Genomic DNA, 25,047 nt, shown 5'->3' with positions numbered 1-25,047 from the left:
GGAGCACGGCTACGATAAAGTTCAACAGAGGCCTGCCGTTCCTTCGAATGGCGGCTGGTGATGGTGATGATGCTGAGTGAATCGCCCTTCGAATGGCAGGTCAGCATATTTTTTTTTACTTCATATGCAAGTTTAGTGTGATTATATGAGTTACAATTATTATTTCCATTCTCTGCTGTGTAGAATAAGCACCTATTACAACGACCTGCTATGTACCAATTTTTATTCGAGATAATTCTGGTTCTTCCCAACTTGTTTTAAGGCGTTAGCAATTTTTGACAGTCTGTAAATAAAAGTTTGACAAAGGTTTTGACAATCTGTAAGTAGCAAACAAAAGAAAAAAAGAAAGCATGACCTTTACAAAGTTGCAACTATGCATCAAAAGCAGACATTTCTGTCATGTAATGTGCATCTGTTAAAGCACATTGAGCGGACAAATTTCTTGTACGAATTTACTATTGAAATAAAATTGCGGCATTGTTCACGAGGGTTTTGAGAAAGGCTTACTCAAATGTTAGTGGTGTATGTCAGACGAGCGCATAACGCATGAATTTTGTCAATTTTAGATGTATCTTTAGGTGAAATTTATAGAGGGATATTATTATTCTTTATGGTTGACTTAGAGAGTTGTAAGATACTTGCGTTTATCGAAATTGTGCGAGTTTCTCGAATTTCTTTAAAAGCTAACTGAAATGTAAATTCGCTTCTTGCAGTTACACGATTATTCATTTATTCTCTTAAATGCAGCAAACACGATCAATATTGATGTTTGCTTGCGTCAAAACACGATTTACTTGTCCCGAAATATCTAGATTGCAGCTCCTCAGATAACGCTTCTTGCAGGTCAGACTGGACAACATAATAACCGCCCAAGCATTCCGTAATGGTTAACCGCACAGAAGCTGAAACGTGCCGCCCCGGTTTTTATCACCGCGTTTATCCCGACGGTTCATTAAACGACGGCTTGATAGGCTGCCGGATCATTGCTACGCAGTTCCTGCTTGCACTCGGCGGCACGAGCCTGTTCTTATGCCCGGGCTGCAGCATCAGCACGGCGTAAACGAGCTCGTTCCCCGTTCTGCTCGCGGAATTGCTGATCGAAAGCTGCCTGCTCCTCCGGAGTACATATGACGCGCGGCCTACCCGTTTCAGAGCTGTACAAAAGCTGCTGCGTGGTCGCTAGGCTGCGACAGATGGCCAATCGCGCGCCTAAGTCTTTTTTTTCGCTCGTGCTCATGAGGTTGCGCCGGAATTTTTCGGTATACAGGTGACAGACGAAGGGACGAATCGGTAAGACCATATACAGCTTCGCTGTGAAATGCATAATTTGATCTTAGAGACTTCAAAGAATGTTCTTGTGGCAGTAAACTGAGAGCTCACTCCACGAAGCTCTCTAACGGTGATGACCTGCCCGATTAGACTTGCTTGAGCTCTTCCACGTGAAACCGTTCCGACACAGGAGTGTTTCTCTATTCTGCAACTACCTTCTGAAAAGAATGTGTGCTACCTTGCATAGATATCATGCGAAATTCAGATACACCTTCGAAATAGTAATTCAGGGGCTTTTTCCGTGCACAGACTTACAGAACGGTATACACCTGTTAACAATTGCTGGAGAATAAAATGTTCAACTCTGTGCCACGACCGCTACTCTTGTGGAGAGCTATGATTTTCGAAACCATGCTCCTATCTTGAAAGAGCAGTTGATAAGAATGCGAGCTCGACATTAGATCTTTGCACTAGCGTTACTTAAAGGGACCCTGAAATATTCTGTAGAAATTTTGCAGGCGCTTAAGGTGTAGCTACAGTAAAACATTTGTTTCTCACAATAGGAGACCTACGGATCCGGCTGCACTGGCTCTGCCGCCTCTGCGTCCTGATGTGATGTCGTGTCGTCTACCTCCGGTGTCTCGTGGGAAGCTTGCGAACCCATGCACCCTATGCGCTAGCAGCCCGGACGTGGATCCTGTCCAAGCAGCGTGCATTGGGAGAGGTCTGTCGCAGAGCTCAATCGCTGCTCAAGTGCGGTATTGCGGTAGCAATCCTCCGGCATCAAGTGACGGCCGCAAACGCGTAGATCCGGGCGCTTATCGCATACCGACGACTCCGATGGGCTGCAGCCACTTTGCTCTCCCGTTGCCTTGCAGACGGACACGGTGTTGTAGCTTTTCACATCACCAATTGCTAGATTTGCAGCCCGCAACCAACGACGGTGATTCATGGCGCTTGCGATAAGAAGCTTCGAGACCAACACTGACCGGGCAGTTCGCGGCAACACGGAGAACGTTGTAACAGAAGCAGACACTCTCTGCGTGCCGAAAGTGCTTGAGTGCAGTGATAATTATTTTTGCGTGTTCTCTTTGTGTCAGTTTTCGTGATCTAAACAAGTTGACCAATATTCCAACTATTACGAGCAACGTTTTAGAGCGCAGCACTCGGACGCCCGTTCCTCCATGGAGTGTCGGCGTCCCTCCGCGTAACCGAGCGAACAAGCACAGCGAAGGATGAAAGAGGGAAGGCTGAGCACAGCGGGGGATGAAAGACTGCGATAGCGAAGTGAGCTCGAGGACGAAAGCGGAGGAGGAGGTCATGGCGAAAGGCGTGAGAAGAAAAGCGCAGGGCCGCGCAAGACGGGCTCTGCGACGACCATCGCTACGAGGCGGCGCCAGAGTAGCCCGCCGTCGTCTGTGCACCGATGACGCCATATATATGGTTATGCGGCGAGCGCGTCCACCGATACCATATGTGGAAGCAAAGCGCTGTATGAGCGGAGGTCTGTCTACGGCGGCTACTGTGAATCGCGCCCACGCGTCCCCCACGCACTGGCTCTCGCGCTCACCCGAGTAGCCAGGCGGTCGCGCCGCACTTTCTTTCTGCAACATGCCACATGAGACACATTATCCACGCCATCCAGTATATCGCGAAATGAAAACACGTATGGAGCTGCGCTCAAATTTTGGATTTGAGATCTAGCAGCCATCGTCATCTTCCTCGGCGAGATTGGAAGGGAAAGGAAGAATGAAAAAGCTTCTTCCGCTCCTGCCATCTCTGGTCTTTCACTCGCTGACTCACATATTGTTGTAGTGGGCCTAACCTCGGTGGGACGCGGATGTGATCGTACGGGGAGCACGACGTCATGTACGAGGCCACGAACTAGAGACCGACGACGAGCGCAGAGGGTCTCGCCACTGTGCAGATTCACCTGTTGTCCTTTTGGCCATAAAATTCTGGAGCTTGATTTACTCAGGTGGAGTCCGTCTTGGACATTTGGCAACGTCGTAGAGCACGAGGTTCCTCCACGCTATCTCGGCACTACCTACAGAGGTGGTCGAGAGTTCCAAGACGTCGTGGACGCACCCCAAATTCGATGCTAAAATAATTCGGTGCCAGTGCACGTCAGTGTCGTTCCCTTTGAAGCCGGCAGTCAAACATGCCGCAGAGTCACTGATGCTGGCCGGTGACTCTTGCCGTACGACAAGCTGCGGGTTCTACGTCACTGATAGGATTGTCGGACAACGATTTGTCGTGAACACAGAGGCAGAGGTCAGTGCCGTTCATGCCACGCGACTAGACCGGCAGCTTGCCAAAAAAAGCACGCCCCTCCAAGTAGCCAACAGTTCTTCTGTCAACACATATGGCCAACGCTCTCCTACCATCGACTTGGGTCTCTCACGCACCTTCTCAAAGGTGTTCATTGTTGCAGTCGTACTTGTACGGCCATACTGGGTGCAGATTTTCTGACCTACGTCACCTTTAGTGTTGACTTCCGCGCTCGTCTCCTCGTGGACATGACGACTAGGATGACTATGCAAGGCATCCTCGCGCCTATGACATTAATCACTAGAACGGTAGCACAGATACCATCATCTGCGTCCATCTCAATTTTGTCAGACTTGCCAGCCATCACGAAACCTTCCAATTTTAAGTGCCAGTACGTCACAATGTCATGCGTAACGTTGTCACCACAGGCCCCCGAGGGTTCTGCCGACTCGGATGCCACTCTGGTGACCACCTTGCCATCGCCAGGAGAGAATGCATCCACATGCTGCAACTGGGTACTTCCGTACTTCGTCGAGCAGTTAGTCGTCAGGAGAGGTTCTCTGTAAGAGTCCACCTAGTGGACAGGTCCATTTCGTCTGCTATTTAAGTTCTAATTGGCTGGGCTGCGCGTCCACAACAACCAGGCGCCAGGGCCAATCAGCAGTTCAGCAGTAGACGAAATAGACATGTCCACTAAGTGAACTCTTACAGAATAGCTTCCCAGCTCTCCACATGGTACCAAAGCGTGACCCAGGGGATTGGCGCCCGTGCTGCGACTTCCGTGCGCTACACGCACGCACCGTCCCTGATCGCCTATCTACTTACTCATATTCACGATTTCTCAGCCACACTAGCTGTAACTGTAATATTCAGCAAGATAGATTTGGTGAAGGCCTACCATCAAATCCCTGTCGAGCCAGCGGACATCACCAAGACTGCAACTGCAACACCATTCGGGCTTTTCGAGTAGGTCTGCATGCCATTCGGGCTGGAAAACGCTGCTCAGACGTTCCAGAGGTTTTATGATCAAGGCAACAAGGGGACTCCTCTTCGTCTTTGCATACCTGGATGATCTCTTGTGGCTAGTATTTCCCGTGAGCGGCATAGCAACCATATGTGCCTGCTATTTTCTCGGCTACAGGAACACGGCCTTCTCAACAACCGCGTGAAGTGTGTCTTTCGTGTCCACGAAATTGAGTTCCTGGAGTACCGCGTGACCCCGGAAGGAATCAGACCATTGGGAAAGAAAGTTGGAGGCTTGCGCGATTTGCCTAGTTCAACGTCACTGCGAAACCTCCGTGAGTTCCTTGGGCTGCTCAAATTACAACACCGTTTCTGCGAGATTAGCAGGAAATGGAAGAAGAATAAAGAAATAGCTCCTTCGGCTCCTGCCATCGATCCGTATGGCTCACATGTCTTACGGTCGCTGACTCACACATTGTTGTAGTGGACCTAACCTCAGTCAATAAAGGAACTGAGTACCAAGTTGGGTAATCGTCGGCGAATATTTTCTCCATAAAGTTAGAAAAACTATGACGCAACCTCAGTAGCCAATGAGGTAGCTCGTCCAACTCATAGGTGCTGCAGCTGGTAGCAATGCACATCTTTAAATTAAAAGCTGCTAATAAGTTGCACGTTTTTGCAGTTAATCATGGGCCTTAGCTATAAAGTACGGTCTGCGCGCCACTGGCGGCAGCGGGAGGAATCAAATGGCGTAATTGAAACGTTTGAAAGTGCCGTTAGTGGGCAGCCAGTGTGCCGCGTCGCTCCTGCCTCCGAGCCCGGCCGTGCCGCAGCGTATAGATCGTTAGGCACCACAAAAAACTAAGTTGCGACTAAGTTGCACGAAGGCACGTAACCTCAGCGGAAATAGTCAGGTCGCCGAATGCTTAAACGGGCGAAAGAGCTAAAGCATTTACTTTTAAACAACGTGCTAGCCACCCACTCCAAAATGTTAAATTACTTAGTCGCCGAACATAGGCCAATACGCAAGACTTTTAGATAAAGATGTCACTCATTTATTTTGAGGCCTCCCTGGTTTTTAACACACCTACGCAACAAGCCGCCACCAATGCTGCTGCTCGCGTCACGCCACCTCGTATTTGGATGCACGTGCATGCTAAAGAGAGGCGTTGCTCAATCTCTCGCGTGGATCGATATCTCACCGTGTCTGAGGCATCCTTCTGGTAATCTGGAAAGGTGACGCAACGCTGCTCGGTGCTCATGACCTCCTCCAAGGTTACGTTGACGCTGCCGTTGGCGGCACGCGCGTAGTTGTGGGTCAGTAGAGTGAAGAAGTGGCGGAACCCCTCTTTTTTCTGATGTGAATATCCACGGTACAGAATGGCCTTCGTTAGTCGGGACGGTAAGATGGTCACCTGTGGGCGAGCGGCAATTGTTAACAATCAAGGGATCGATTACTTTTTGTCAGTTAAACTTTTCTATAGCGTACCATCATCATCATCATCATCATCAGCCTGATTACGCCCACTGCAGGGCAAAGGCCTCTCCCATACTTTTCCAACTACCCCGGTAACGTACTAATTGTGGCCATGTTGTCCCTGCAAACTTCTTAATCTCATCCGCCCACCTAACTTTTTGCCGCCCACTGCTACGCTTCCATTCCCTTGGAATCCAGTCCGTAACCCTTAATGACCATCGGTTATCTTCCCTCCTCATTACATGTCCAGCCCATGCCCATTTCTTTTTCTTGATTTCAACTAAGATATCAGTAACTCGCGTTTGTTCCTTCACCCAATCTGCTCTTTTCTTATCCCTTAACGTTACATCTATCATTCTTCTTTCCATAGCTCGTTGCGTCGTCCTCAATTTAAGTAGAATCCTTCTCGTAAGCCTCCAGGTTTCTGCCCCGTACGTGAGTACTGGTAAGACACAGCTGTTATATACTTTTCTCTTGAAGGATAATGGCAACCTGCTGTTCGTGATCTGAGAATGCCTGCCAAACGCACCCCAGCCCATTCTTATTCTTCTGATTATTTCAGTCTCATGATCCGGATCCGCAGTCACTACCTGTCCTAAGTAGATGTATTCCCTTACGACTTCCAGTGCCTCACTACCTATCGTAAACTGCTGTTCTCTTCCGAGACTGTTAAACATTACTTTAGTTTTCTGCAGATTAATTTTTAGACCCACCCTTCGGCTCTGCTTCTCCAGGTCAGTGAGCATGCATTGGTCAGCATGGTGTTGGTCCCCTGAGTTACTAAGCAAGGCAATACCATCAGTGGATCGCAAGTTACTAAGGTATTCTCCATTAACTCTTATCCCCAATTCTTCCCAATCCAGGTCTCTGAATACCTCCTGTAAACACGCTGTGAATAAGATTGGAAAGATCGTATCTCGCTGCCTGATGCCTTTCCTTATTGGGATTTTGTTGCTTTCTTTATGGAGGACTACGGTGGCTGTGAAGCCGCTATAGATATCGTTCAGTATTTTTACATACGGCTCGTCTATACCCCGATTCCGCAATGCCTCCATGACTGCTGAGGTTTCGAGTGAATCAAATGCTTTCTCGTAATCAATGAAAGCTATATATAAGGGTTAGTTATATTCCGGACATTCCTCTATCACCTGATTGATAGTGTGAATATGGTCTATTGTTGAGTAGCCTTTACGGAATCCTGCCTGGTCCTTTGGTTGACGGAAGTCTAAGGTGTTCCCGATTCTATTTGCAATTACCTTAGTAAATACTTTGTAAGCAACGGACAGTAAGCTGATCAGGCTGTAATTTTTCAAGTCTTTTGCGTCCCCTTTCTTATGGATTAGGATTATGTTAGCGTTTTTCCAAGATTCCGGTACGCTCGAAGTCATGAGGCATTGCGTATACAGGGTGGCCAGTTTCTCTATAACAATCTGCCCACCATCCTTCAACAAATCTGTTGTTACCTGATCCTCCCCAGCTGCCTTCCCCCTTTGCATAGCTCCCAAGGCTTTCTTTACTTCTTCCGGCTTTACTTGTAGGATTTCAAATTCCTCTAGACTATTCTCTCTTCCATTATCGTCGTGGGTGCCACTGGTGCTGTGTAAATCCCTATAGAACTCCTCAGCCACTTGAACGATCTCATCCATATTAGTAATGATATTGCCGGCTTTGTCTCTCAACGCATACATCTGATTCTTGCCTATTGCTAGTTTCTTCTTCACTGCTTTTAGGATTCCTCCATTCCTGAGAGCATGTGCAATTCTATCGATATTATACTTCCTTAAGTCAGCTGTCTTACGCTTGTAAATAACTTCGAAAGTTCTGCCAGTTCTATTCTAGCTGTAGGGTTAGATGATTTCATACATTGGCGTTTCTAGATCAGATCTTTCGTCTCCTGCGATAGCTTATGGTATCCTGTCTAGCGGAGTTACCAGCGACTTCTATTGCACACAAGATTGTCGTTAATTTCTTCAACACTAAGGTCCTCTTCCTGAGTTAAAGCCGAATACCTGTTCTGTAGCTTGATCTGGCATTCCTCTATTTTCCCTCTTACCGCTAACTCATTGATCGGCTTCTTATAGCGTACCATAGCTGAACCAAACTCAGCACAACACTATTTACGGATCGCTGGCATACAAGTAGACCTGGCCTGGTAGCGACTAAAAGGCCGGGCCCACAAAGAAGTTCGTACTCTGAACATTTTGTAAGGGAAAATTGCGGCCAATTCTGATGCAGGATATGTTACGAGAGAGGACGGCTGGTCATTGGCACAGAGCGCAACGAACAAGAAACTTCGTAAATACGGGTTTTGATCCTTCAAGACGACAGTATGAACACGTTGGAAGGCCTCAGAATGGCTATGAGTAATATATTGCTATGCTTTTCTCTGCGAGGCAGTTTCGGTACCTCCGTGCGTGAGGTGTTCCGTGTGGTTGCGCGGCAACGAGCACTTGCTCATAACACCCGCATAGACCTGCATATTAGGCGCAAATAAACTTTTATGAATGGTAGTGTTTTCATCTCGTCGTCTCAAAATGTTTCCTTATGCGTTCTAAGCTGCAAGAGCAGCGAGAAAATAGTTTTTTATTGCTCTCTACAAGACCAGACAAATCAACGTGGAAATCGTCCTCCACCCTAACTTATTTTATTATGCAACGCGAAAGACGGTGCAAGCAGTGGATACGACAACGAAAAGGGAACGTCTATTCTGAACGCTGTAGCAAGGCGGGTCGATCTGCGGCTGGTTAGTGCACCGACTTGTCACATAATAACCGAACAAGGCTGCTCTTCATCTTGCTCTATCGAAGGGGCCGTCACTTACCGTCCACTTGTCTTAGAGACAAACTATGCATCCAGGGAATGAATGTTATTTTTTTACATAGCAGCTATTAATCCACCCATCTAAACATTCGAATTTTGTCCAAGGAAGCACTGACGAGTGTGGTGGGCAGGATTCAGCAACGGTAACGTGTATACCCTTTTCACCGGCTACATCTCTTCCTGCAAGCTGGTGTCGGCTGCGCTGCGCCGAGCCCATAGTGTCCATTGGGAAACTGGCCGAGCAACTTCTGTCCCCAATTCCCGCCTCCTTCGTGGCGGTTCGATTGCCGATAGCGGCGGGTGCGTTCCGAGAGGAGCGGAACGAAAAGACGATCTTGTGCTTCGTTTTAGACACAGGTTCAAGAACACCAGATGGCCGAAATGAATCCGGAGCAACAAACAGCAGAACCGCATCCCTCATAATCCACTGCTCAGTAAAAGAATACGATCAGTATGTCGTGCGCATGCACTCTTAAGGCTGCTCTGCTTCCTCATTAGTTGATCGGCCACTGTTGGCGTTCTGACATGAATTATGACGTCGACGCGGGCTTCTTGGTAGATTTAGAAGTTTGAACAGTGCGAAAGACGAGGACAATTCAGTACCCGTGCGTGGCCTTGCTGTGGCGACGATACCATTTCTCTCGCATGGACACTGATTCTCTTTCCATTTTGTAGATTTATACATGAAGTGTGTACTATCAAATAAACTTTAGTTGAAGGCTAGCGCCTTGTCGTTCGTTTTTCGCGTTTTTAGTGAGAAATACGAACGACAAGAAAGCTTCCGTCAGGGATCTTCGGACTAAAAGCATGCCTTAGTACAAACATTGATATTAGTACAAAGCAGCACCGCGGTAGTGCTTTATGTAACCTTCATACTTTGTGCGCGATTTCTAGTCTGCCAGAATGAACCTACCGACTCAACTCTCGAATCTTCTAAAAGCTGATCAACCCGCAATGTATTGTGTTTACCGTGCAGAAGCCTCGAAAATAGAAGATTCACCATAGTTAACGGCGTTCCACTAACTGTGCTTTGCTGTAATCACTGTCCTCCCAGGTTTTCTTTGTAGTTGTTTCTGTGCGGCCCAAACTCGGACTAAAATGCCGAATCGCTGTCTAACTCAAACCAAGACATTGCTGCGGCAATACAATTTTGCGATTAATATTTTTTCACCAAAGTCATAGTTTCCTGAAGAATACGATGCCCAGTTAGCACCGCAATTCAGTGACACTAAGCCGTTTTGTAGACATTTTTTCTGGATGTCAATATCGTCCAGCCTCATTCACTGAAACTCACAGAGACTCGCAGTAAAGTATGAGAAATCAGCGAGCTTACTGAGTAGTATTTCAACGAATGAGTAGCTTGCACACATGGCGTAAAAATCTTCGAAGCTGCACATTTCTTCATTAGCCACAACGTAAACGAGTTACGAAGGATATTGCGTCTTTTCTGCAAGCTACTACAAAAGTTCTAAATGGGGATGTTTGAAGTTCAGAGCGCGGCATAAGAAACCTAGCGCAATTGACACATTCACGAGTGATTACGCTTAAATAAATTATGTAGGGACATCGCACCGAAAAAAAAAAAACGTTCGTGAACTAACAACATGACAACCTGTGCTTCAAAGCCATTGGCAATAAATAAATAAAAAGGTACAGAAACTCTTAGAATTGTCTACCAATGCGCAAGAAATGTTTGGCTCAGCTGCTACTTCGTTTTTTGCTAAGTTTTGCTTACTTGCCTTTCCTAGCTTATGCGCGTCTACCCATGGCCTTTCCGGTGGCAAAGAATGCTCAGGCTTTAGTAGACAATTGTATGATTTTCTCGCAGCATCCAGCGTCTTCAGTGCTACCGCACTACCTGAGCTGAAATGCCGGGCACCAGCGCGCCTCGACGGAGCAGAGTGGTCGACAGGGAACAGCAGCGGCCGCATCAGTGCGTGAGGAGTTGCCTGAAGGGAGAGTGCGTCGCCGCGATGCCATGACACCCTCGCTGTCGCTCACGCAAGCCTGCATTACGCGCACGTTCCTTGTCCACACAAGCTGTCGCCTGCGTTCTGACTGCGCCTTGGTTAAGATCCAATGAAAACGCGCTCGCTTGCCCTCGAGGTTTTCATAACTCGAGGGACACTTAGCAGCGTTCAATTGGACATTGGGCCACCCCAAAATCTCAAGTCCGCCCACACCGAGACTTCAAGTTGGCCTACCCTCAGATTTCATTTTGGCCCGCCCCCAAATTTCAATTTCGTCCACTGCCAAATTTAACTTGGCCCACCCTCAGATTTCACATTGGCCCACCCCCAGATCTGACGTTGGCCCACCCTCAAATTTCTGTTGGCTCTCGTCCGAATTTCGTGTTGGCCCGCCCTCAAGTTTAAGTTGGCCAACTCCCACATTGAAGTTGGCCAGCTCCCAGGTTAAGTTGGGCCCCCCTCAAATTTCAAGTAGGGCCACCCTCAAATTTCAAGTTGGGCCACCCTCAAATTTCAAATTGGGCCACCCTCAAATTTCAAGACGGTGGAAATCATGTCTTGCGGAGTGACGGGGCTCACTTAAACGCGGCGGTTCCATCAGGTTTTCTTTTTTATTTCCTAGAGTGCTTGTTCAAAGGGTGGCGTGAGTGTTACTTCAAGATTTGCCTGACCTAACGAACGGCATTCATTGGCGAAAGGCGTGAGCCCAGGTTTTTTGTCTTCGTGCAAGTTCACGCTTCGTCATCCTACACGCTGCATTTCGTCTTGACGATAAATGCGGAACGCTCCGCAAAGAAACGTCGCGCTGTGTTCGTTCACTCTCCGTCACACAGGTATCGAGCGCCAGACGGGCAGCAAAATTGGTACGTCGAATGTTTTCTCAATGATAATGTGGTGCAATGTTGTCTTGTCTGATAACTGTTGGATAGGGATACATGGTGTCGCATGGAATTGCGGATGATTCAGTGAAACGGTTTCTCATATGTTGTCATACAGTATGACTCTGCGCTGGCCATAGTATTTTTCGTCCACTGTACCATGTTTTGTTTGACTCAGGCGAGCTTGCGGCTTGCCTAAGCCTCAAAAGAATAACTGCTGGCCTAGGGGTTGAAACGCCGGACGCTAAACAAATTCAAATGTTCGCGACAAGCTTCATAAGATATGACCTCCCTATCACTGCCGGTTGTGACATTACTTGTTGTTTTTTTATTTTCTTGCGACAGAAATTACATGGACATCCAAACGCATTTCAACCGGCGGCGTCGTCGTCGTCGCGAGGTTCCGTATGAAGTCCAAGCGCGATAACACCGTCGCCGCGCGCCTTACGCTGTATTGTGCGGCTGAAAGCTTGCGAGGGGAGACGACGATTGCGGCTCAATCTCGCCCTTGTGAAAGGGACGGAAGTGGGAGGAAGCGTACCGTTTTCTTTGGCGCGCGAGGCACCTGACGTTTCGAGGCACCGGGTGGAGGGGAGGGGGCGGCGTTCTGGTCCGGCTGCAACTGCGCATATCGCTGCGGCGCGCGGTCGCGCGGCCGTATTCCGACAGCGATTTGCGTTGGGGGCTGAGTCTAGGTGCGTCGACAGCTGGTAGCTTTGTGCGTGTTGTGTTCTCGGCGCTCACTCTGCGCTGCAGCGATAGACGTCACCAAGGTCACTTCGCTCACTGCCGCATTTCCTCACGCCGGCGTTTCGGCAGCAAGTGTCCGCTGTCATCGACTGTGATTTGTTCATGTTTTCTGTGCCCGCTGACACCGTGCTTGTTAATTTAGTTAGGAAGCAAATAGTTACAAGTTCATACGGCCGATAAGAACTAGGTATGTACACTATGGGCGGTCTTCTAATTTGCTATCGAAATCGACGCTTCGCCTTTCGGGCCAAACTCTGGCTTTTACATCGTAGCTGCCTACGGCTATCCTCCGAAAATATCGTGGCGGCGAACAGAAAACGCCTTGCGGCAAAGCGAACTTCGCAAATGCTCTGTAGCTCTCAATCTAATGTAGGTATTTTGGAAAAGATCGCATTCAATTTGGCCGCTAAGACGACTCTTTCATCACGCCAAGTTTCATTTACTTGTCATGATTAATTAGTTCCCGTTGAAGTTGTAAATATTGTGAAATTGCCGCCTGCCGTCAATACATGGGCTTCTACGGGAGGGAAACTGACAGCTCCATATTAATCGGCTAGAATAAAAATCTAGACCTTCCAATTAAGTTTCATTCAGCTAATTAACTAGGAAGTATGCTCAATCACAAATGACAAACAAACGTGATTTATTCCGTGCACTCCTCTGGACTGCGCCTCGGTCAACGCATATCGTCGCTTGCGTCGAAGATTCGTATAACGGCCACCCGTGTCTAAACTGCGCTCCGTCACAGCTGCGTCGACAAGAGCTGCGTCTTTAGAGTGGCGTCGTAAAAACCCTTTGGTGGACATAATGCGCAATGTAGTGCGTGCCTGATATTTCTTTGTATTTCGCATAAATGACGTATGCATGTATAATTATATGTATAGTTACATACCAACAAAACTCTATACCAACACAATCTATACCACCATAGCAGTTTCACTAGTCAACCACCTTCACAGGGTGGAATGGCTCCTCAATTTTTTTTTTTTTTTGCTGTTAGTTGTCCCCCCGATACGTAGTTGGTAACGTTTCCAACGAGCCGCCATTTCCTTCACATGTGGGCTTATATGGAAGCTTTGCTACCAGTTTACATATATACATTGGTCTACTAATTCTAGAGGCTGTGCTAGTTGGTCACTCGTTGGTTGCTATACTGTAACCTTGAAACATGGTTATAGCGCCAAGGAAGAGGAAAACAAACAGGAACTGCGCAAGAAGGCTGCTGGTTAGAACTGCACAGGACCAGCGTCTGTCCTGCGCGCTTCTTGTTTATGTCGCCGTCTTCCTCGGCGCTCTAACCATGTTTCACAGTGCCAGAGGCGTGCATACCTGGGAAGCATGCGTGGTACCGTGCTCGATAACGTAGTCCAGGAGGCTCGGCCAGCCCAGGTGCTCCGAAAAGAACACCGTGGCTTTCAGCAGCGTGTCAGCGTCGGCGCCTTGCAGGGAGGGCCAGCCGATACCGGCGTCGCCTAGACCGGTCCGCACCGTGTCCGTGTTGTCGATGTCTTTAGCCTCGACGACATCTAAGCAGGACTTCAAGAAGCGCAGCGTCTTCTGCAGCTCATTCTGTCCCATGGCCGTCAGGCTTGTGTTGCGCGCCGCCGCCGCTATTTCCTTTCGGAACTGGTAGTGGGCTTCCTGAAATTAGTTACCGCCTTGAGAGAAAGCTTGAGCCTGAAAGTATCTGCTTGCATATACGTATACCTGAAAGGCAGCACTGTTTTCCTTGGCAACCAGCGCACAGAATTTGATTCGGTTTGTTGCACTTAAATTCAACTGCCAATATCAATTAACTCTAGGAAGGAGTATTTTAGCTATGCCGTCAATTGTTCTAGGGAAATTCTTAAAAAAACACAGAAAATTGAAAAAAAAAATAAAACGATGAGCAATACAGGTAAAAGCGGGAGCCAACGTTTCGACAAGTAAACTCCTCATTTTCAAGGCGACATGCTTTCCTCGGCACTGTACATATAGGTAGGGTTGTTTAAAAGGGGAGAGCGGGTAAGGTGAGTCGGCGAGGCAACGGCCGAGGGTGTGCTAGCGGCGAGGGTGCAGAATTGAAAAGAAAGGTGCACTATTCAACGTCGGTGGAGGAATGTGAGGTAGTGCCGTGGGTGTCAGCCGGTTGACTTCAAGCTCCCGCCTGCATTTTAACTGCGCCTTGGTGAGGCCAAACAAAAACGCGCCAAGCGCCTCAAAGCGATCGCTTGCCTGCGAGGAGCTCATAATTCGAAGGCCTGCTCAGCGGCATTAATTGGACATTGATGTTTTTTTTTGTACACTCATGACATGGTGCCACCTCCTACCCATTGGCTGCGCGGGCACGTGCGCAGTGACTTGCGCACTAGGCACACATTTAGTCAGGCGGAAGCGCGGAGCCGCCATAGCGTCGGGGAAGAGCGCTCGTATTGGACCCCGGAGGTCCGGGTTCGACTCCCACCCAGACTTAAATTTACCTAATATTCTTCTCAAAGGGGCAACAATGTACTTTGTTTACAAGATCACTCCCCCACCCTCCAGAGACATCTGACGCGAAATCGAGTGTTCGTTGATGTGGTTTCACTCGTCGCCATCGTCCATTTTCGGCACGATCGTTCGGTCACGCTGCCAACTATATAACGCCGGATTTTCGCGTAATGGGGCAAATAATGCCTGCGCATTACAGAATTTCACCAAAGCGGCTACAATGCTTTCGCATTCCCACCCGTAAGTTGTCTTGAGTCGCTGTGCCGAAATTTTATTTTGTTGGAGCTTACCGATTTTCGGTAATCTAAAAATAAAATAAAATAAAATAAAATAAAAAAGATAAATAAAAAATAAAAAAAGAAACATCAAACTCCGACATTTAAATTCTGCTTCCTAGAGTCACTAGAATTTGTCTTTCTTTTTCAAGTGACGCAAATTTAATTCAACTTGGTTCTGCGGTTGTCTAATAGAGTCGCTGCTGCGTTTTACATGCGTTTGAATTGGGTCAATCGTAGTTGGCGCCGAGCTGAACCTTCCACTTAAACGTTTCGCACCGTTTTTATTATAGCTGTAAAAGTGGTGCCGCGGTGCTGTTTCATGCATGGCAATGCCGGGAAGCCAAGGTTTTCGCAACTTTCCCTGAAAAGCCACGATCCTCGCGAAGACGCCTCGGGCCACCGCTGTCGAACCCAAGAGGAGGCGCCAGCGGTCATCCGCTCGGGGTCCGTCAGCGATGGCCCGAAGCACAGTGGTGCGGTTAAAATGTCTTTACAGGGTCGCGCACGTCTTGTCCCAACATGACTTCACGCTGAAAAAAAAAAGAATGCCGCTTGCGCTGCAACGTCCACTATGAAGTCTGACGGGCGCGCTCGACACTGAAATCTGTGGTGAGTCTGTCGTCGTAACGGGCCATTTCGACCTGCCGGCTCACGAAAGCTGCAATTTCACCAATTTCCGCCGTGCTTGTGATCTGCGTATTATGAAAAAAAGTAAATAGCTAAGGCATTTGGATGTACGTTGCCGTATTACTTGCCGACTTGACAATCGCGAACATTATTACGAGGTAAGGGATACGTAAGTCAGCTGTGTTTGCGCAGCGATGACCACGTTTTATAAAAGAACAAGCATGTAGAAGATTGCAGTCGGACTCTCCGTGTTCCGGCAATAACAGAGTGTCGCATCGTTCTTGAAAATATTCCCATATAGATGGTGGCAACAAACACCATCGTTAGCGTTACATCATCGCGCGAAGTTCTATGCACCCTGGTATGAGACAGAAGTCGCGGACCCTGGATAATTGTTTGTCGACTAATAACTATAGACTACCGTCAGCCTCACTAGAGCAACGTAGCGCCAAGCAGCAATACACTAAGACCATTAAAAAATACAAACAAATGATATTTTCAGAAAAACGCGCTTTTATGTTTCCACATTTACTACAAGGGCATGAAACGTTCCAAAAAAAAAACACAATTTTGTTTCCCCTTTTTGCATTGTCCCCCAAGGCTATCACGAGGATTATTTTCCTTCTTCCCGATTCATTCCTCTCTGCGGAGCTGCAGAACTCTGCTTGGCCAACCCGTTCCTACCAAGACAAGTGAGAGAAATCTCTCAAAACAAGTCTAATTTGATGCCATTTGTAGTCAGCTCCGCATTTCTTCATACATATTAACTATTATCGACTGCGTTGCGGTTTTGAAAGTTCAAGCACAATAAGGTAGAAAAAATCGCAGTTAAAACTGGCCAAACATCAACGAAACAGGCAAGTGGACGCAAGGCACTAGAACAGCCCAGCCACTGAACATTTGAATTGACAACGAACAGACAAGTCATAAGCTGAATGTATTTTGTATATGAAGTCGCATTATTCAATAAAACATGCACACACACCAACTGATACAGCAGCTAAAGGGACATGCAAATACAAACAGCGTGTTCTTAAACGGACGCTTTAGCGCGGGCCCAACTCCGATGTGGCCTATTCTAATACATGTAAAACGCGAAGATGATTTTCTGAGATAACCTCTGGACCGAATTTAATGAAATTTGTTGAATTTGAGAGAGAAAGCTATATTCTAGTGACTGTTGCAAGCGGAATTTATATTTAGCGACTGAAATTTGTTAACAAATTTTTAAAAATTCGAAAGTTTGAAAAAAGATACAGGCACGAAGTTCAAAGATTAATAGCTCTGCATCAAAAAAGATATCGCCATTCTGTAAACGGTATACATTAGATCATTCAAAGCGGACAAATTCGATATGTCAATCTATATGTTATTCGAATTTTTTACGTTTTGCACAAGGGTTCCGCAAAAGCTGTATTTACATATTGCTGATTTTTTTTAGATTCATGTGTAACCTATCAATTTTCTCCGCTTCAGATGTACTATCCGATGCCATTCACAGAATTGATATCATTTTTTCTTGCTGAGTTAGAGAGTTGTAAACATGATAGCTTCGTTTTCTGAAAATGTTCACTTTTTGCCAATTTTTAGTAAAAGATTGACAACTAAATCGCCAATTCGAAACCAACAGTCACTAGATTTTAAGATTTTCTTTTAAGTGCAAGAAATCTCGTTAAATTTGGTGCAGTGGTTGCTGAGGAAAACGAATTCTGCTTTTACGTGCATTTAGATAGGAGCACCCGAGCTAAGGATTCTTCTTAATTACCAGAATGTGCCGCTTTGGCGCCATCTTTAAGTGGCTTGGCTTGGTACTCCACGTCGCCATTGCACCACCATGTCGCTCAGGTTCTCCGCAATATTTTGACGCTAAAATCATAAAATATTTATTACTCGGTTTGCCATAACGCGCTGTAATCTCTTCAAGTAAATACTATGAGTGGGCCAACTGGAATTGGGGGGTATGCTTATGCATGCTTAGACAACTCCACTGGAGTTTCTGCATGCTCTTGGAGGCAGGCGTCATCTGCTAGCTGTTTGCACTGGTCGGAGCAAAAATATGCTGGCAGCTCCAAGACTCCGCGGACAGTCCGCGACTTTCGCTGTTCGAAAAAGTCAGCTTCGCCCGTTCGCCCGACAGGCTAAGGATTCTTTGCGATAGCAAATTATTAGACAGCTATACGAAGTGAGGTTAGTCGCTTAATCAGCTACATAAACTGCTGCAAACATTCGCTTACCAACTAAATTAGCAAGCACGCCGACACGCGTGCATAGGCAAGCACGAATACATCTCACTCAATGAGCGCGGACACTCGCTGACAGAATGTTTGCGTGATCAAAAGCGGCAGCAGCAGTGAGTGAATTCCCTTTCGCGCTTTCTCTCGATCCCAAGCAGTCCGGGACTGTCACCGACTGCTAGTAGAAGAGGCACACTGCCTCCGTAATCGGCCCAGTTTACTACTACACTGCCTCAAGGATCGCCCTAGTTTACTACTACACTGCATCCGCAATTGGTCCAGTTTACTACTACACTGCCTCAAGGATCGCCCTAGTTTACTACTACACTGCCTCCGGAATCGGCCCAGTTTATTACTACACTGCCTCAAGGATCGCCCTAGTTTACTACTACACTGCATCCAGAATTGGTCCAGTTTACTAGTACACTGCCTCAAGGATCGCCCTAGTTTACTACTACATGTGGGGTGGTCCCAGCTTTAATTACAGCATCTACGCAATCTGCTAAATTACGGCGAGAAACGGACGGGCAGAAAGGAAGCCGTGGAGGGCAGCCAAGAAATCTTCGCTTTGGAAAAAAAATGAGCAGGCTTAACTGCTCATCTACGCAACGCGAAGCATTCATATTTGGAAAGAGAATGGTTCTTATGAATCAGAACTGTCCTGCAGCGAGCAGCTAATGCTTTTGCGAGGTGTTGCGAACTCATGGGGAGTAGAGAGCATGGTGTTTGTTGGTGGTGTGGCACCCGCTAATTAAAGCTGGTGTGGAAGAGGTTCATTGAAGAGCAGCACCCGCCTAGTGGCACGGAGAACATGAGAGTGGCGATGGCACGCCTGACGCACTTGGCACTCCTGCCCAGCATCTAGTGCGACCCCAAGACTGGAGCAAGGGTGCCCAGACATTCATGCAAAAATAGCTCCCCTAGAGGCGCATTGATGTCATGGTTAATTATAAACGTCTAACCGCTTTCTTTAGGGGTACAAGGCGTTTACCTTAACTTACACAGAAGTCTATGTGCAATGACTATCCAACTACGGTTCCTTTCTTGTTCCAGGCTGCTTCGCTCACTGGCTGCTTCGCGAAAAAGACCAAATAGTCGACATACGACGAAAACTGAGTTTAATTCGACAAAAATGCGTTGCATTTAACGGGCAGAAGCGATCCGAGCGCGATTTTTTAAGTAAAGCCAGGATGATTGTCCAAGTGAAGTGTTGCTCCTACCGTGAAGAACCTGCCACAGTTCATGCAGCGGAGCGCTATCACCTGATTTATGCAGTTCGAGTACCACGCTCCGAGCTCTCGCGGATATAGTCACACACTCGCAAGCCACTTCATCCTGACACTCTCTATAGGAGCGTGTCTTTGACGAGACAGCGAAATTCCTTGTTCTGTTCGGAGACAACGGCCACGTCTTACTTTCGGCTTAGAGGAGTAATCACACAAAAATTTTCTGTCCAAGTTCTTAATACGATAGAATTCTTTCAGTAATTCACGCACTTTCCGAGGGATATATATGTTCGTATCAAGCCGTATTTTCGCCAACCTGGATCACTGGGTAGATCGTCGTCGAATGGGTAGTGCTGAGGTAACGTAGTTCGAAACCAACAATGTAACCAATCGGGATCAATGAGCATGCGGCAATTTGTACACATGTGCCGCTCTTCAACGAACCTATTTCATGCCGACATTGGCCATTGTAGACGCGGGGCTGGGTAAGCACAACTGTTCGAATAAACTCGATCTGACACCGACTTGGACCAGTGGGTATGTGCCATTCGGTTGGTGCTGGTCTTCAATGAAACTCTTTAATCTAAATTATGGGGTTTTACTTGCCGAAATCACGATCTGATTATGAGGCACGCCGTACTGGGGGACTCCGGAAATTTGGACCTCCTGGGTTTATTTAACGTGTACTTAAATCTAAGTGCACGCGTAAGCAACCACGGCGGCTAGTGCTTGTCTCCAATGAAGCTCTTTAACGCCAACGTGGGTAACTAGGTGTATGCTACTGGAAATGGGCCGGTCTACAATGATGAAAAATATCTTTTATAAATTTCTCCGTTGGTGTGGGGAATCGAGCCCACCTCATAGGGGTTGTTCAAGAACAGAAACCCGACACGTTTGCAAGCTGCGCCCACAAATGCTGTGGGTACGTGCCGCTCTTCAACGAACATCTCGCCAACTTGAGTCACTGAGTATGTGCCAATGAGTGTGCCTCAGGCGAGGGAACAATTGTTAGCGTTCGCAGGCACCGGCGAGCCACGCTTGTCGTCTTGGAGGCCATGCGCGGACTTCTCGGTAGCCTCACTAGATGGCGCAGCGTGTCGAGAAAGAAGCGCGCGAGAGAAACATGCGCGTGATGCCCAGTTGTCGCATGACGCGTTTCTCAGCCTTCGCACCCACCGGCGCGTCGTGCATTTCGGAGGCAAAGTGCGGGCTTCGTGGTACCGCCGCTAAATGGCGGCGAGTGTTCTTGGACAATCGTGGAAGAGGGGCCCCGCCGCAGCACACGCTTCACGCGTAACTCGTTTCAACTGTGGCAATACGGCTGTGTAGCTATACTCATTCAATGCTAACGCATTACCGTCGACAATCATCGCGAGATGGGTTCAGGCGGTTTTTTGTATTTGCTTTATGAGATAACTGCCGACCCCGTAACTACAGTGTTGGGCCACAATGATTGAATACGCAAGGATATAGTCAATAATACCCTCCTTTAGGGCTACCATTTCAACAAGCGCGCCAGATTGAGCGTGGCTGCTTTTTTAAGTAGTAGTGTTTTCATTTGCCTTATGATTAACTGTGCATGGTAGAATGGTGTACAGAAAGAAGTCACAGATTATAGTACTGAAATAGGACCTCTTGTTAGTAAGCAAATAATAGTTCATGGCATAAGATTTGTTTACATGTTATCTCAGTACTTCACGAAAATCGCAGGCGGTGGTCGCAAACCGCTGACACATGCGCCGGTCAGCCTAAATTTCCTGTGTTACCAAGCCACAAAATGAAATTGTATAGCCGAAAACAGGACGCATTCCACGTTAACTATAAAGCCCAAACCCCGTGACAGTTATTTCGTGCGTGACGACGACGAGCGACAGCTTTGAGCGACTAAATGGGCCGTCGAGCGGGCAATCGCTAGTTCTTGCCGCTTGATCACTTGGTTCTGGAAATCTACAATTCGTCGCTCGTAGCCCAGAAGTGCTATGACCGACTAGCCAATAACGCGAAGCCGGAACTGGATGCACGTAGATCAGTCAAGTACTACCGATTGTCGCACGCAACGTGCAAACGACTAAATTTGGATACGTGCAAGGATAAGAACCTACTGCAAGGCCTTCAGAAATATTTTACACGGCTCCTTACCGTGCAGCATATGAGCCTAAATTAATTAAGCACGCATCACGTCAGTTTCGGTGCGTATTTGCTGGCCTCATACCGGCAACACCGAGGAGACGTCGCTAAATGTCGTCGGGTACTTGTAGGCGACGAGCGAACGGGACAGCAATCAATCGCATCGCTTGTCGCTGTCGCTTGCAAAGTCGCTTCCATGGGATTCCTACTTTCTTTCTCTCTGCGCGTTCACGCTTTCCAAACGGGATATAATAATATTTGTCCCCTGTGGTTATCACTCGATGCTCATAGTGACTGTGCGGGATAGGCTGTCGCTTGTGTTAAAACACGCGGCACCGTTTAACCTTCTCCTCTTCGCTCCCTATTATTGCGTCTTGAAAAGCTTTCGACAAGGTGAGCACGATGCGACTTCGACTACATGCACCGACCCACGCATTCGTGGTAACGCGTGAGTTCGAACCCTCAATTTTCGTGACGTACATAGATGAGCTTTAAACAAACTCTAGCCATGAAATTTGGCGCACTTTTTCACTTTGTCACATTGAAAGAAGTTATAAATACAATTTGTTGCATGGTTGAGGAACAGAGCAAAAAAACAAAGGCGAGACAAAAATTCTGTCAGTTTTTGTCACGAAAATTTGGGGTGAGTGTAGGAGGGGGCCGTCACGTGATATCACTGACCCGTGGGTCGGTGCTATGTTGGAAGCCACATTGCGCTCACCTTGTTGAAAGTTTCAGACGACTGCATGACCGTCATTTATATACCATCACTCTTGCTTACAGCTCCAATTTGAGCCTGTTATGGAAGCTGCCCGGCTGACCACTAACGGCTGCGCGTGCTCTCGGGACCTCAGCTCATGTCGGATTTGCTCCACCACTGACAATGTCACAGGGCAATGTTTATTTGTAGGCACTAGTGGCCAGGTGGTGCTACTAACCATATGACGGTACCGCACATGCTTTTCTATCCACTATTTTAAAGCCGCGAACGGGACAAAAAAGATTCCGTCACCTCTCGGCAACTGTCAGTCAGACCATCCCTATTTTGGTTCCGCCGTTATTTGCGCCGAATTTCCTACAAACCACAGTCGACTTAATGACGTATGCTATAATGGCGTTGTGTCGTGAAGATGCTACTACTGCCAAGGCATTGTTTTGCCGGTTGCAACAGGTGTAGCGCCTTCTTGCTCACCATTTGCCGATGTATCTGACGCAGCCTTTCTAATGTTGAATTCCAATGGCGGAGTCGCAGCAAGTTTTTCTGCTCGTTTCGGAGCAAGTTTGTTCCAATGGCAGAGTGACGGCGGGAGTAAGGTGTTCCAATGAGAGAGTCGGAGGGGACTCAGAGCGGGAGTCACTCCGGGGAGCAGAAAAAGATGCTCCGCCAAAATCGGCGGAGTGGACCGGAACTCTGCGTGACGTATTTCCTTTACCACGTTTGTCTGCTGGGAAGCGCCACCGGTCACGACTCGCGAGGAAGCAAAAGCTGGTGCACGCTTGGCGAGATATCCATTCAGCACTTTTAAAAAAAACAACAGGTGAACGGCGCTGAAGAGACAAGTGTCCGGTGCGGCGGTGCTGGAAGCAAACAGCGGAAGGAAATGACAACAAGCAAGACATCCTGGGTGACTCGGCAAAAGAAGTTCCGCTTCCGCCTTGCTCCGGCGGCGCAGGTTGTGTTCCACTCGCGGATTTGGGGGCGTTGCTCTGCACCAGAGTCGAGTGCTCGCTCGCGGAGACCGTCGGCTGCTCCGAATCCGCCATTGGAATTCAACGTAAGAGTGTTCCTCTACACAATCACACCCTCTAAAGAAAAAAGAAATTACAAAAAAAAGGGAAACTACCTGTCACAGCTTCCGCCATCATAGACTACTGGTAACCCGTCTTGTTTCGGCCGCGTGAAGTCACCAAAGGCCAGCTCGCGGTAAAATGCGCGTTGTTTGAGTGTCGGTTGCGTATGCACGAGGTTCGCCAATTTATATTAATGCGCGCCGCATTGTAATAAAATCTTCCCTGACAGTCTTCTCGCTGATACTTCATCTCACTCTTTTCTGAATGTGACGTGGCCTACTGTAAGTCCGTATTAACGGGACAGTGATCAAGCTCTCAGCCTCCCCAAGCTTGATTTGTATACAATATTTATTTGTTTATAATTTTTACTTCTATACAATTTCACGTGAGCAACAAAAATCAAATCGAGGAACCATTGAAACCAACTATAGTCAGGGTCGCTCACGGTCGAATAAAGCAGCCGAACAAATAAGATTCATATTTTTAGTCTTTGTGCTACCAGCGGCAACTTGCTCGACGTTTGAATTTCACAAATTAGAACGCTTCGAAACGAATTGGGCGCGAACCCCGAAAACCGGCCAGGGGCGGCGGTTCGTGCGACGCTGTACCTCCTGGACGCTGTAGTTCCTGGGGTTTGAATACCGGCCGCACACGTATCGGGAGAAGTTGTGGCACGGGTTCGTCGACGTGTCCATGCTTTCGAGCAGGGCTTTGCTGTACCGGAGACACCCTTCGGTCAGGCACGTCTTGTTCTTCCCGCGAGCCACTGTGATGCCCACAAAGACGCCCGTGACGGTCACCAGGAGCAGGACCGTGACTGCGATGACGGCTACCACCAGCAGCGTTTGTTGGTTGCACTGTGCACCTCCCGACTTGGTCCGCTTCCGGGTGGTCGTTGACGCTGCTTGGGAGTCTTTCAACCTGCGCACGTTGAACGTTGTGTGGCTGTGTCAAGCGAGCGGGTTTTACGCTAAAGGCACGGGGAAGGATTACGCGCACGGCGTTCCGCGGCCCGTCTGGTCCTTCCGTTGTGCCACGTCCACCGCCGTGGACAATAGCCATCCTGCTCTTCGGGAGTGGATCAGAAGAAGGCGCGTCGCCAGGAATATTTTTCGGGGGCGGTGTACTACGGTTTTATTATTATGTTTTAAATTTTCCATGCTTTGTGCTCAATAATACACCAATTACAAAGAGCAGACACTTGGCCTGCCCAAAGCGTGCACCATCCTGTACTTGACTGGGGCATCTGCTCGAAGTGTATGCCCCTTTGCTCATAGGCGGCGTGCCAGGCTTAAAGGGAGAAGGGCGCCGACTTGAAAAAAAATTCGGGGGGAAGGGGGGGAGGGAGGCTGAAGCTCATACAATGCCCCTCACACTGGCTGCGCCACTGATCAGAAGTGATTACAAAAAAAAAAGATCAGCTCCAACTGGAAGGCTGATGTCGTAATTGTCCTTTTGTTGCCAACCATTTTTAAGGAAAATGGATACTACTACGTGTGTGTAAGACCACACGTAGTGTGGTCTTAAAAGATGTCTACGTATCTAAAGATTCCCAAACGGAAGGATCAGTCTGCCTAACCATCAGTGCACGGCCAAAAGCAGCAAGGAAAATTTCTCAAAGCCCCGGTGCAAAACTGGACCCAATGCATATGCCTTTCTTCTGTACCTACAGTTTATCAGCAAATGACACAATTGTCGAATTGAGGTAAAAAACTCAGCAGGTTCTACAAAGGTACCTGAGGACACATCACAAGAGTTCTGGAAATCTACGGCTCCTGCAAAGTAGATGAGTTCCATAACAGCACCAAAGGATCATCGTAAGGCACCGAATAGAACAGATCTTCCACATCAATGTACAAAGCGCTGTTGGCTCGTGGTGCTTTGCCGTTTTCTCCTG

General features: G+C 47.8%; 1 protein-coding gene across 3 annotated transcripts in view; it reads right to left on the bottom strand.

Annotated features, from left to right (window-relative positions):
* Positions 1-25,047, bottom strand: part of LOC142587611 (uncharacterized) — an 88,802-nt gene that overhangs the window by 34,019 nt on the left and 29,736 nt on the right. For 2 of the 3 annotated variants that reach the window (XM_075698750.1, XM_075698751.1), the window contains exons 3-5: positions 23,759-24,071; positions 13,728-14,039; positions 5,706-5,918 (exon numbers count right to left, since the gene is read on the bottom strand). In XM_075698750.1, the coding sequence (XP_075554865.1) occupies positions 5,706-5,918; positions 13,728-14,039; positions 23,759-24,071 (838 nt within the window). The remainder of the gene's footprint in view (positions 1-5,705; positions 5,919-13,727; positions 14,040-23,758; positions 24,072-25,047) is intronic. The other variant, XM_075698752.1, reaches the window with a different exon arrangement.

Source organism: Dermacentor variabilis, chromosome 7 (genome assembly GCF_050947875.1).
Source record: "Dermacentor variabilis isolate Ectoservices chromosome 7, ASM5094787v1, whole genome shotgun sequence".
Lineage (NCBI taxonomy): Eukaryota > Metazoa > Arthropoda > Arachnida > Ixodida > Ixodidae > Dermacentor > Dermacentor variabilis.
This window is presented reverse-complemented; position numbering and strand designations above follow the sequence as displayed.